The 14,182-nt window shown below is 40.9% G+C and overlaps 1 protein-coding gene across 18 annotated transcripts in view; it reads left to right on the plus strand.

The window, feature by feature from the left end:
* Snap91 (synaptosome associated protein 91) overlaps positions 1–14,182 on the plus strand; it is a 110,808-nt gene that overhangs the window by 68,202 nt on the left and 28,424 nt on the right. For 10 of the 18 annotated variants that reach the window (XR_012909975.1, XR_012909978.1, XR_012909981.1 and 7 more), the window contains exons 11-13: positions 3,075–3,102; positions 6,566–6,675; positions 8,514–8,637. Coding sequence is in view for 8 of the 18 variants with exons in the window: in XM_075965062.1 (XP_075821177.1) it covers positions 3,075–3,102; positions 6,566–6,675; positions 8,514–8,629 (254 nt within the window). In the remaining 10 variants the exon portion in view is untranslated. The remainder of the gene's footprint in view (positions 1–3,074; positions 3,103–6,565; positions 6,676–8,513; positions 8,638–14,182) is intronic. The other 8 variants (XM_075965062.1, XM_075965061.1, XM_075965067.1 and 5 more) reach the window with 1 other exon arrangement.

The raw sequence follows: 14,182 nt of genomic DNA on the forward strand, positions 1-14,182 counted from the left end.
GCATGTAGGAAACCCAATATATCTTGTGTAATTAAAATTGTTTGCAAGATATTGATAGGCTCTTATATCCCTGTATTTTTGTGGATAACATTCATGTTCAACACTACATAGAAATTATTGTTGGGGATGAAGTAAATAACAAAGGTTCTTCTCTTGAGAACTTGCTATTTCCATCTTTAAAAGAAGCGTCGACATTTTCTGTGTTCATAAAAAAAAGTCTGTAGGCCTGTTTGTAGCAATTTTAGGATTATTTTCTTAGATATACAGTATAGGCCATTCATTCTCCTTTAAAATTATCAGTAGTGCCTTAGTTTTCTCAACAATCTACTATGCAGTAGATTTCTCTAAGTCCTGGTTAAGTTTCCATCGCTATGATGAGCACCACAGCCAAGGCAGCTTAAGGAGGAAAGGGTTTATTTCACCTTATAGCTTACAGTCAGTTAGTGAGGGGAGTCAAGGCAAGAAAATCAGTCAGGACAGGGACGTGCAGGCAGGAACTGAAACAGACTGCATGAACGCTGCTTACTGCCCAGTCTGCTTTCTTATACCATCTAGGACCCCATGCCCAGAGATGGCACCACCCACAGTAGACTCGATACTTCCACATCTATCATCAGTCAAGAAGATGCCCTATAGACTTGTCTGCAGGCCATTTTGATGGAGGCCTTTTCACAGTGGAGCTCCCTCTTCCAAGATAATTCTATCTGGTGTTGTTGACAAAATTCCAACTAGGACACACCATGCATGAAATTATAAAAGTGAATATTAGTTTATAGTAAATGCTGTTGTCTGTACTCAAAAATTGGTAGCATTTCCTCTCTTTTAAGTGTCAGTGGTGCAGTAGGATGGAATATCAGGCAAAATATTCTCCAAAAGCAACTGTTTATGACCTATGGGAAAAGAACACATGCCCATCCCATGTGTGTTTTCTTTAGAGCAGGGTTGAATGTGGACCAGGGACAAGCTCTGGGTAGCAGACAGCCTTGGTGTAGATTTCAGTAAGTTATTAATGGCCCCATCGAAACACCTCTGAATATGTCATAGCAAAGGCCAGATAGGGCCAATGGGAACAGAGGTCACTCATGTTGTCAGCTTAATTCCAAATAAGATAATTTAGTTACATCTTATTTCTTATTTGTTTATTCGTGTGTGTGTGTGTGTGTGTGTGTGTGTGTGTGTGTGTGTGTGTAGGGGCAGAGGTCCTCTTATGGGACCTGACTCTATCCACCACATGAGTCCAAAAGTCAGACTCAGGCCATCATCTTTGGCAGAAAGCAGTGTTACACTGAGCTCTCTCATCAGGCCAAAGACAGTTTCTTAAGACTTTTGCTTCATTGGTGACTATGAAATGAGTACATAAATACATTCTTACTTGAATTTTCAATTTAATACCACCCAAAATGCTAGATATTGTATAAAGTGTTCAGGTAATACAACGGCAGGATGTGTTCTTTTTAGTTAGCCCCCAGCGATGAAGATGGAGATGAGAGGCAGTTGAAGTGTGATCAGCGGGTGTCCTGACCACTCAGGGAGAGGCAGTCCATTCTCGCTCATCTGTTTAGTCCATGGGATAGCCACAGGCACTAGTAAGAGTGTTCCTAGGGTGTTTCGTGAAGGGTTATCACACCGGTTACAATTCTTTCACGCATCTTGAGGTTGAGTTCTTTAACAGCAGAGGGCAGTGTTCTATCAGTTTTATTACATAGGCTTATTGTGGAGTAGAAGCCGGTCCCACTATCTGTGTATTGGCTGGCGAATATTTCAGGAGTTCTTGCCTATTATACCCAGTAACTCATCATATCAGTACCAGGAAGAATTGGCTTGTGAAACTCGACTGAGAGAAAAAGTCACTTCTTCTCAGAAAGTGACCGTGTCAAAGAGTGTTTGTGGTTTCTTTCTTTGCTTTTATTTTGCCAAGTAAACATTATTTTTATTAAGTTTTCATTTTCATTTTTTTGTTTAATGTTTTTATGATATATCTAATTTCCTTCCTTTTGAAAATGTATGAAGGAAAATGATGTGGGAAAATAGTTTAGCCAAAAATTCATGATATTTCAACCTTAATGGTGTACTAGATTTGTAGGTTCCTAAATCCATTTTTCTGTAGATGCAAAAACACCGAATGTCTTCACTTCACTGGAGCCTTTCAAATGGGAAGTTATAGGCACGCATAAGATAGTAGTAGCTGGCACAGAGTGTCTGTAAATAGGTGGAATTTGCATAGGATTGGACAAAATCCCAGTTACTAACTTTGGTATCTGCTCCTGAACGAAAGCCATTACAGCTGACCCTGGCTGCAGCTTCTTATTAAAGTTTGCTTTGCCTTCATTCTTTCCTTATTATTCATTTCATGCCACCCCATGTTAGGGAAGGGTGAGCTGTTCAGGCACATGTTTCTAAAGTGTGACTGTCTAGTGCGTGCTAGAGTCAGTGTTCCCTTTGAAGACTGTCCCGTTCCTTCATATTTCCTCAGAAATAATTATCCAGGTTGCTCTTCTCTGTCACACTCCCACTAGTTATGACAAACATATGGAAATACTTTTCCTAAAGAGTTTTCTTTACAGGCATGAAAATAACACATACAAGCTACAGGCGTGTAGTCATGTATGTTGAGTCTGGTTCACTCACGCGGCTCACAGGGGACCTTGTCTTTTTTCTCTAAGGTTCCTTCTTTATGCATAAGAGTTGAAGTTAAATGAATTGCAATGAATGATTTTCTTCTTGAGCTGTCTAAGTTTTGAAATAATTAATAGGTATTCATTTTTAATGCGCCTTTTTACAAGGCTTGAGGATCTTTTTGAAGTTGAAATTCTAACAGTGATTTTTGGTGGACATAAACAACAATGAATCAAGAAAAACTCATTTTAAATTTAAGAATGTCCATTGATAGATATTAAGTCAATGGAAACACTGAGACAAGGACTTGACTGAGTAAAAGACAGTGGTGTGGGCTCCTCTGTGGCTATGAGAGCGCCATGAAAACAGCCCTGGCGCCGAACGGCACGTTGCCAAACTTGCTGCTTCTGCAGACATCCTCAGCACGTTCACATTTCATCTTCTTGTATTTCTTTTAGATCTGGTGCTCCCTCTCCATTAAGTAAGGTAAGTTGGGTTGTTTCTCGGGTGTCTTCTTTTTACATGCTGCTTCGTTCCGTGTAAAGCTCAAAGCACCAAGTGTGCTCATTCTGCGACACAGCAAGCACACCACACTCTCAGGCCTTTCTCATCGTCCTAACATCAAAGTCCAGAGGCGTGAAACAGAAATGCCCCCTGCCTCCTGACCTCAGCCCCTGTAGGCTACCGTTCTTTCTACATTTGCAAATATACCTCATCTGAGTGGATCCAGACAGTCTGGCCTTTCGTAATTCATTTATTTTACTTAATGTGTCTCCAGGGCTCAGCCTAGCCTCAAAGGCCAAGATTTTCTTTTTAAGGTTGAATAAACCTTTCTGTTACACACACACACACACACACACACACACACACACACACACACACACACACACCGTTTTGTTCATTTTTCCTCCAATAGGTATTTGAGTTACGTCCAGATTTTCAGTATGACAGACGACAAAGATTATGAACTATTCTGTGAAGTGTCTAGTTGAAGGGCTGGTCAGATGGCTTAGTAGTTATGAGCAATCACTGCTCTTGCAGAGGAACCAGGCCCAGTTCCCAACACCCACACTGAGTGGCTCGCAACCTCCAGTGATTCCAGGTGCAGGGGAATCTGATGCCCTGTTCTGGCCTCTGTAGGAACTGCATGCTCGTGGTACTTTTGTGGACAATTAGGAACTCACAATACACATAAAGAAAAATAAATTTTAAAAAACCTTAAGAAATATGTATAAAAAGAAATATCTGTTTGAGACTCCGCCTTCAATTTATTTTGGGTGTGCAGCTAGGAATAAGACTGATGGATCACTTGATTTATATTTTTTGAGAAAAGATTAAGTTATATTTACAAGTGATTCTGCTTTCTCTTAGAACCTGAGTTCTTAAATAGGTGGGTTTTTCTCATACTTCTGTGGCAGCCAAAGCCATATGTATCTGTATAATGTTTTGCTAATTGGAAATTCTTTTCACACATCATAAATCTCTGTATGGATCAGGAACAGGGTGTTATCTGTATTTTCATGATACAGAAAAAAATGTTAGTAGGTGTCTTTGCCCCAAGCATGGCTGTTAGAGTAATCATAATAGTTCCTTCAGCCGCCCCCCACCCATTCTGAGCCGTCAAAGGGCAATGGCAGGGTTCTCCCTGACAGGAGCACGTACTCTCCCGGGCCTGTAGTTCACGTCTGCCACTGGGTATTTTAGGCAGAGGTGTAATAGATGTGCCTTTTTTTTTGTGACACATCTCCATTATGTAATTGCTGCCATTACAGATATTCAGGGATGTCATTATGACTGTGCCAGAGACTCCCAAATGGCAGATGCTCTGTCTGTGCCTGACTGGCTATTTAAATGCTCACAGGGCCTGAAAAAAAAATTTAAGCAGAAATCTTTTCAATTTTTCTGAGCCAGAAACAAAGCTGTGTGAAAATGTCCATCTTATGACTCCTTAGTGTGGCCAAATCAGGGCTTACTTTAGGATGGTCTTTTTTGACATTCTTGCCCAATGAAAATTTTCTGATTTTTGTTTTGCATAATGATGATGTTCATTGGTGTTGTGTTTTCTGAGCTCCCACGTTACACTAGAGGTTCCTGTTACACAGCCTTTGTCACGGGCCTTTGTTCACCTTCATTTCTGTATCCGCATTAGTAGTATATGTGGTGTCTTTACATTCTCCCTGCTACTTTATAGACCGTCACTTTTTCTAAGTTTATTTACGAGTATTAGTTAAAAATTGAAGTATTATTTTTTTTCCTTTTTTAAGAGCAGTTAGTGTCCAGCATGGATAATATGCCATTAGCTGTGTAGCTAGTGTTTCCTGATTCCATTGATGAACTTTTGTGTTCCATTGGGAAGCCTTGGAGATCAAGGGGATACAAATTGGAAAGGAAGAAGTCAGACTTTCACTATTTGGAGATGATATGACAGAAATCAGAGAATCATCACCCTTCACAATAGCCACAAATATAAATATTTTGGGGTAACTAACCAGACAAGACCTGTATGACAAGAACTTTAAGTCTTTGAAGAAAAAAACTGGAAGACACCAGAAAATGGAAAGATCTCCCATAACTTCCTTATCTATCCTTTGTTTCAAAGTGATTTTTTGTGACATTTTAAAGCTTTCTTTAGGGCTGGAAGATGACTCAGTGGTTAGAAACACTGGCTGCTCTCCCAGAGGACCTGGGTTCAATTCCCAGCACCCACATGCCAGCTCACAACTGTCTGTAACTCTTGTTCCAGGGAATCCAACACCCTGAAACAGACATACATACAGGCAAAACACCAATGCACATAAAGTAAAAATTTAAAAAAAATTAAAAAGATTCCTTTAGCTCTGCTGTATTTGAAATAAGGTGGCAGAGCTTCTGTTTGATCCTAATATTCATGCATTTTATTTGTGGAATTTATAGGTACTAGATTAGTATGATCACAAAATTTTTAACTTTCTAATACATAAAATATTAACATCTCTATAAAACTTATAGGAGACAAGATTTGTTTGTGTGTTGCCAGGCAGTAGTGGCACATGCCTTTATTCCTAACACTTGGGTTGCAGAGGCAGTCGGATCTCTGTGAGTTTGAGGCCATCCTGGTCTACAGAGTGAGTTCCAGGGCAGCTAGGGCTACACAGAAAAACCCTGTCTTGAAAACAAATAAACGGAAGAATTGCTGTATATGTGTGACCTGTTCATGTGTGTGCATGTGTGTTTGGAAGCTAGGGGTTGACATCAGGTAGCTCCTTCATTCTAGGTCCACTTTACCTTTTGAGAGAAGCTCTCTCACTGAGCCCAGAGCTCATGGATCTGTCTAAACTGGTTGGTCTGTGGGATCCAGAGCTCTGCCTGTCTCTGACCTGTGACCTCTGTGGGGTTACACACACATACTACATACAGCACCTGGCTTTTTGTATAGGTGCTGGGGGACAGAACTCAGGTCCCCGTGTTTGCACAGCAAGTCCGTTACCAACTGAGCCATCTTCTCAGCCCAAAGGTTTAGATTTTATTTCACAATATGATGAGGTACAGGCGATATCCTCACATTGTCAGTGACTTGAATCTTAAATGTGAATTATTCCCTGCCAGCTATGAAGTATTTAAATGTTAAACGTCCAGATGTTGAAGTTATCTGAGATTTCACATGAAGTACATTTAGATTGAGAGACAGAAATATTGGCTTTATAGCTGCTGTCACCATTGGCCATCTCTGACAGCTAGTTTCCTAATAAGTTTAAGTTCAGTACATACATTTATCTTGATTTTAAATACACAACTAGAAGTTAGGCCAACTGGTTTATATAGTTACATGTAGCTGTTTTATCTCGAGGTGTGTTTGGCCCATAGTGATTATGCTCGGAATGGCGTGGGTTTACGGGCCAGGGGAGTGGCCCGTTGCTCAGTGGGATTCCGATGCACCTCTGTTGACCTGTGCTGTGCTCTCCACTTGCAGTCTTCTCCAGTCACAACTGTTACATCGCCTAACTCTACACCAGCTAAAACCATCGACACCTCCCCACCGGTTGACTTATTTGCAACAGCATCTGCGGCCGTCCCAGTCAGGTCAGTTCATGAGTATGTAGACAACAGGTCATTAATATTTTGATTTGATTTTTGTTGTATTTTGTGTACTGTATTGATGCCACATGGTTTAGCCAGGTGAAATCCAGTCCTGATACTGTGTGACTGGGGGTTCCTTTTGCAGGGTAAGGTAAGTTCTTAGAGTGACTTTAAGCCTGTATCCCTTCAATCCTTGGGAAGACCAATGCTGTCACTCATAAATTGAGGGAAGCTTCTGGAAGACTCATATAGTGCCGGTCCTTCAGAGGTTGGATGCTATGCAGAGTATCTAATAAAAATCAACTCCTCCTGTGAGAAACTTAAAAGGTGTTTCAGAGTGCTCCAGAACCATTAACAGTGTGGTTGTACAAACGTGTAGTCCTAGTACTCAGAAAACCGAGGCAGTTAGATCATGAGTTCAAAGCCAGTCTGGACTACATAACCAGTTAGGGGCCACACTGGGCTTTGTAATGAAACCCTGTCAGATGAGTCAACCTCGCAGGTGCAGGCTGATTGCTTGGCCATGGAAGGAAGTCAGCTAAGGTGGTAGGAAAAGACCAGGTACATGTGGCTGCTGTGTGCTGGGGGAAACAGGGATGACTGAGTCTCAGAACTGCCTGAAATAAGTCACCAACACATAAGGGCTTCCACAGATAACAATTTTGGGTCACCTCCTTCTCTCACTGTGAGAGGATTCTAGCCTCGCTTTAGAGTGTGTGTGACTCTAAATGAATGCACGCTAGTTAGAGACTTCAGTTTTTTTTGAGAGACATCAGTTTTAAGCAGCAACGAATCTGCTTACTGCTTCTGTATTTACTGCGTGCTATACTTGCTTACTTCTGCCTCTTACATGCCTGGCAAAGCCAAGTGCTATAATCTTATTTGTGTGTTGCTAGAGACAAACCCTGGACTCCACACATGCCTCCTGATTAAAGTTTTACTAATAAAACATTTCCCATTTTTGTTATTTATTCTAATTGTGTTTAAGTCTATTACTGAAGCAGACTTCGGAACTAAGCAATGCCTTCAGGGGTGCAAATATGGCGGATTCCTCTCTTCAGTTGAATATTGAGCGGGCATCTACCATGTAAAAGGGTAAATAAAGATGAAGGCAGATGGGGAGCTTGGGGCTCTGAGGGCTTCTAGCCTGTAGTCAGTGCGCCTCAGATATAATGTAGCCGAGAATCATAGGAGAGTCGTGTTAAAATAAAGGTTCTGATGAAGTAAACAATAGCATTAGTCTGGAAGTTCGCATTTTGAATAAGATTCCAGGACATTAGGGATTTTGAGCCCATCCTTTAATCAACAAAACATAGAATTCTATTTGGAATTTTCACCAGTGGATACATTTTGAAAAGCTTACTCAAAGTAATATAGGGCACTGAAAGGCAAACTTAATGTATTATCATCTAATTTAGGGAAAAATAAACTGTTATTTTAATAGCATGTAGTTTATGAATTCTTAAGACAATTTTTTCTACATTTAAAAAATAGAAAAAAAAGATAATCTCAAAGTTTTGAGTTCCAATTCCCTGTGGTATTTTACCCAGCTTATTATTTTCACAAATAAAATTTTATTGAGATGGAGCATAGTGATTGGCTTTTCTTCTGTATTGTGTTTTGCTATAATGGCAGAGTTGAGGAGTGACAGAGACCACCTGTCCCTCAAAGTCCTTTACAAAAATCTTTGTGTTGCCCATCTGTTCCTTTGACAAAGGTGATTTTCCAAGCCTTTGTGCAGCCCACACAAGTCTTTGATACTGTCTGCATAGGTCTTGTTGTAAGACACTTTGCATTACAATGTTTCAGTGTCTGATTGTGAAGTCCTGCTTCCTTTCCAGTGCTGCTAAGCCATCCAGCGACCTCCTTGATCTTCAGCCAGACTTCTCTGGAGCGGCTGGGGGTGCAGCAGCGCCTGTAGCACCAGCAGCTGCTGGGGGAGCCACTGCGTGGGGAGGTGAGTGAGTCATACAGGCCTGGGGATCTTGGGGCGTTTTCTGTGGTGGTTTTAATCTGGGCTGTTATTGTTGCCTGTGCATTCTGATTATCAACAATTGTGATAGAAATATGGTTGGAAACGCTCAGAATGGCTTTCGCTGATCGGATTACACCTTGAAAGACACAGAAATTCTCCACAGTGCAGTTTAAAAGTTCAAATAGCCATATACTATCTAAAATTGAAACAGTAGTATTTTTGTGTTTCTAAACTTTTGTTTTCTAGAAATGGATATATTAGAAGTGTATACTGCTTGGGTTGGTGTTGTTATTCCCACTGTGTCTGGCTCCATGGAGTTAAAATCTACCATGCCTCTGTTTGTATCAGAAAAGGTCTAGCCTACACTGGCTGGCAGAGAGGAAGCACAGCTAGGCATTTCAATTCCAGGGGATTCATTAGTCTCAGAAAAAAAAAAACAGCTTTTCATAAACATTTGATTAAAATCATTTAAGATAAAGTAAAATTAAAATAATTGTGTTATGCTCTACAACAGCAAACTAGCAATAAGTTTAAGATATGACACAACGTGAAAGCGACACGGAAAACTCAGTCACTCAGAAAGAGAAACACTGGCAGATGATAAAGCTAGTCTGCAGGATTTGAGGAACCAGAGATTGATAGGGATTTGTATAATGTCTTAGCCAGGGTTTCTGTTGCTGTGAAGAGACACCATGGCAACTCTTAGAAAGGAAACCATTTCACTGGTGCCGGCTTACAGTTTCAGAGGTTTAGTCCGCTATTATTCTGGCGGTCAGTATGGTGGAGTACAGGCAGACATGGTTCTAGGGACGGAGCAAAGGGTTCTGCATCTGGATATCCAGGCAGCAGATGGAGAGACTGTGTACCATACTGGGAATAACTTAAGCATATAAAATTTCAGAATCAGTGTCCTTAATTAACAGTAAGTAACAAAGTCAAATGAAGTTCCATTGCCCTAGATAATAAGTTGTTGCTGGGTGGGCCTATTAAAAGCGGTTCAGTATCACACCAGAAGCGCATTCTGGCGGGAGCTTTCTCTCTAGGAATGTTGAGGCTGCGCGGTACGTTAGCTGTGCTGTTGCAAAGCCAGTGGCCAGACATCCTAACCATATTGATTGCACTGTGGAGAAGCCCAGGGGAGGATTCTGTGTGAGCAGCGCAGTATGTGGATCAGATGGCAGAAATTGAACATCCAGGCAGGAGGCGCCTCCTGGCTCCTCCACTGGCACTTGTTGCCCCTTCTCCCTGAGTCTACCCATCCTCGGGTCTTTGTAATCTCTTCATCTTATTACCCACAATCTGGTAACAAAATTAAAGAACAATAAACAGCTCAGAACTCAAGTCGACAGCAATAAATGTGAACATTTTAAACATTTAAACATTCTCCTGTACTGAATAGTCAGCTGCTAAGACTATAGCTTTTAAATGTTTAAATCTGCTCCTTAAACTTCACCTAACTTTACTACTGCCTTTCGGCTGAGGAAGCAACTGTGACTGAGGAGCCTGCATGAGGACTTTCTTCCTGCAAGCACTCATGTGTTCTGAGCTTTAGCTTTTAAGTGCGTTCTTTTGGTTGGCTGATGATGATTTCATTCATACAACGTACTGTTTTCCTGTTTGATAACTTTTCAGATCCATATCCTCAAGTCAGATCTTTCTCAGCCATGAAATTCATACCTAATAAAACGTTTGTGACAAAAAAAATGGTTTTAGTTATAAATTTGTTGGGTTATATAAGACTTCTGAATATTGCATGAATGTGTTATTTTTTTAATTCTGTCATATATTTAAGTCAATATGTGTTCATACTTTCATTATTTAATTCTGTTCTTTGACAGTTTCATATACGTAATCTGATTACCACCCCGACCCCATTCTTACCTCCTTCCTATCTCTCTTAGTTCACTTTTTATTGCTGTGATAAAACACCGGGACCAAAAGCAACTTGACTTCATCTTACACCTTACCTTACAGTCCAATATAAAGGCAAGCCAAGGCAGGAATCTGGAAGCAGGAAGCTGCGAAAGAACACTGCTTGCTGGCTTGATCAGCCTGCTTTCTTATAGCACCCAAGACTGCTTGCCCAAGGGTGTCACCACCTACAGTGGGTCCTCCCACACATGAAAATGATTATGTGCTTGCCTATAAGCCAATCCGATGAAGGCATTTTCTCATTTAAGATTCCCTTTTCTGTGATAACCCTTGTGTCAAGTTGTCCTGTCAGTGACTTCCCCATCCCAACCAATCCTTTTCCCAGGTTCATGGCTTTGGTTTAGCTTTGTGACTCCTTTAGTTAAATTGGCTCCATCCATACGAGTATTAGATTGGAACTATGCATTAGAATCTGCTGGGGTCACCAGAGAGTAAACGACTGAAAGCAGTAAGCCCCCTCTCCCTAATCTATCGATAGCAAATAGTTTAGCATTGAGGAGTAAGGCCCCCTGAGCCCTTCCTCCAGTGCAGCACTGTTGAGGGATACACCACTACACAGACCCGATGCTGGCATTCACGGCTGCTGTGCAGTGGCTTAGTATGCCTGATGGCGGCGTTTCAAACCCTGCTGTCTTCTCACCCTCTTTCCCACAATGTCCCCTACACCTTAAAGTGGACACAATGGATACTTCAGGGCTAAGTACTCATCTGGTACTTATTCCCAGTACCTGTATAGCCATGAGCCAGTGCACTGACCCCCATTCACCTGAAAGAGAGGCTTCTGTCATTAAGGCTGAGAGTGCCGTTTGTCTATGGTATAAACATATTACAAAAATATTTATAAGGCAATTTTATTCTGTAGCAACTCAACTAAACAGTGGTATTCCATTTCCCTGGAGGCCCATGTTCTGCTCTGGTTTGCATTTTTTATGAACTCTGCAGTACTAGGCATAGATTCCCTTCTGGGGAGTGAGCCTTAAGTCCTAACAGAGGGCAGCTGGTTACCCTCATAACAGTAGGGCCACTAATGCACATTTCGTTGCTTCTTGCCTGGCACATTGCCTGGGTAAGTCTCTTTGATGGTTTTTCTCCTCCAGCTGCTAATCTAGAACCTTCCAGGACTACAGAATCTAGCCAGCAGGGAGGAATCTTACAACTCAGTTCCAGCCTGATTTGTTTATGTCATGCAACCAAGATATATTGTATCTTTAGCAGTGGGGTCTTATTGACTAATCCTGGTAGAAAATCAAAGAGATTGCCAGAGGCTGTGTGGTATGGAGGGCCTCTGTGGCCTCCTTGACTAACAACAGCGCGTCAGGAGACGGTCCACCCGGTACCAGCTTTTCCCAGCCGTGCAGCTCATTTCTCTTCAAACTCTTTTTTAGAAAGTAAATTATATTTTTAAAATTCGATTACAAGATAATAGGTTTCCAATAAAAAAAAATAATAGGTTTCCATATGGCTTCTCATACCTCTTATTTTTCAGGTTAACCCTCCACCTAGTCCTCTCATCTCCCCTTCCCACCACCCTCTCCCTATTCAGAGCTATCTAATCTCCAGGGCTCCCCCTCCCCCTATTTCCTACAACACACTGTACACACAATGGCCTCTTTCTAGCTTCCTGGTGTCTACAGGGTCTCAATATTGTGTTCACACCTTTTAAGGCTAGAACCATTTGGTGACCTTCACCATTGCCCTTGAAGTGATTTCTTTTTCTAACCTTCCCCACTAGAGGGAACGCATCTCATTACCAAATGCCAAGACCTTACTTAGTAGGCTGGGAAGGCCTTGGAGTCGGCCTGCCTGCCTACTTAGGCAGTATCTGTGTCTCAGACAGCCAGAACTGCAGCGTTCATTAGCAACAGAAAAGCTGAGGGGGAGATTCATTGATAAGTAATTCTCAAGTTCTAATAAAAATAATGAAACTTAAGAGGCTTGCGAAATGAAGTAGGAAAGAGAAGTCTGCTGGAGTTGAGGACGATGTTTCGTTATAGATGTGATGTGTTTGCCTCGTACTTAGTCATGTGTAAAGTATAAAATCAATTTCCCAGTCTTATTTCCTAACATTAAGCCACAACTGCTTTTGAATATTGTAGGCTTTTAATTTTATATAACTAGACAATAAAAGGTGAACTCAGAAGCTTATTTGAGCATTCTTATCTGACCTTTAGAAAGGATTTCAATATGCAAAGATGAAGACCACTTCAGAGGTCCATGAATTCTTCATAGGGTGATAGATATCGACACATTTCCGTTTCTGGAGACACATTTTAATGATAATATTTTTTATATTAGTATAAGACAACAAAATTTCAGCAAATTCATGTTTTAATAATTCTAGTTTAAAATTACACATATACTTATTTTTTTAATTAGACTGATAATAAGCCCATTGACAGAAAAAAACACAGGGATGTTTTGAAATCACCCTTTGCCTGCATAATAGAGTATTCGCCTTTAGCCATAATAAATCTGTGTTTTAGAAGCAAAAATAAATGAGGGACTGTGAGTCTGTGTATCTCACTAGAAAAACATTCAGTTTCCTCTCATAAGTACTTAAAGCTTCTGCTTTTTGAGAAATATAAGATTGCAGCTAGGGTTTTATTAATATTGGAATTAATAACCAGCAAGCATTTGAAAAATAACATTATGATATAATAGAACTAATATTTTCCACATGGATATTTGCTATAATCGAGTGGTTTTGTGGTCCACTGCCTACCACGTTAAGAAAATCTGGGGTTTGCATCTGTAGGCTGTGCTGAATACACACACCAGACACGAGAAGGTTTACAGGTGCTTTGAAGTTCATACTCCTAGCTTTCCTTACGGAACACTTGATGTGTTCCAGGGATGGATAAGCCTTCTAAGCAAACTAGCACATTTAGTCTCCATAGCCAGTTGTAGCTCACCGAAGGATGTCTGTTTCTTTGTTACGATATTCAACTTCTGTTTCTTATAGTGAACATTTTCTAGCCATTTTTATAATGCAAAAAAGGCCTTTGATTTTGTATCTCTTATAACTGTATTGAATTCTCCTACTTTAATTTGTGTCTATGGTTTTAATCCTTTACAAATAGTGGTTTCTTACTATCTAATCGCTGACGCTGTTACTAAGAAAGAGCTGCCACGATGGTTCGTTCTGTCATCTTGGCGCAAACTTGGTATCGTGCCTGTGGGCACGTCTGTGGGGCACTTTCTGGATTAATGATTGATGTGGGAGGGGCACTGTGGTCAATGCCACCCCTAGACAGTTGTCTGAGTTGTATAAGAAAGCAGCGTGGGATACATAGGGAACCCAGTCTTAATTAAAGCTGGAGAGTGAGGGTAAATGGGAAAGAAAAAAGAACAGGCAACAGAATTCTGCCAATTACAGATTAGCATCAGTCACAGCAAATGACGGGGATGTGCAGGGGATAATGAAGGTGAAACTTTATCCTTTGGGATATAGGTTGGGTTTTTCAAAGTTATTTAAGTCTCTTGACCTCCCTCGCCCTCTGCTTTTCCATCTGTAACCTGGGTAGGTTGTTCTGGGGATTGCCTAGGGTCCTTTCCTGTTTGAGAGTTGGTAATGTGTTTGTGCTCCAATGAAAACTGGCCTGG

Source organism: Microtus pennsylvanicus, chromosome 3 (genome assembly GCF_037038515.1).
Source record: "Microtus pennsylvanicus isolate mMicPen1 chromosome 3, mMicPen1.hap1, whole genome shotgun sequence".
In the NCBI taxonomy this organism is placed as follows: domain Eukaryota; kingdom Metazoa; phylum Chordata; class Mammalia; order Rodentia; family Cricetidae; genus Microtus; species Microtus pennsylvanicus.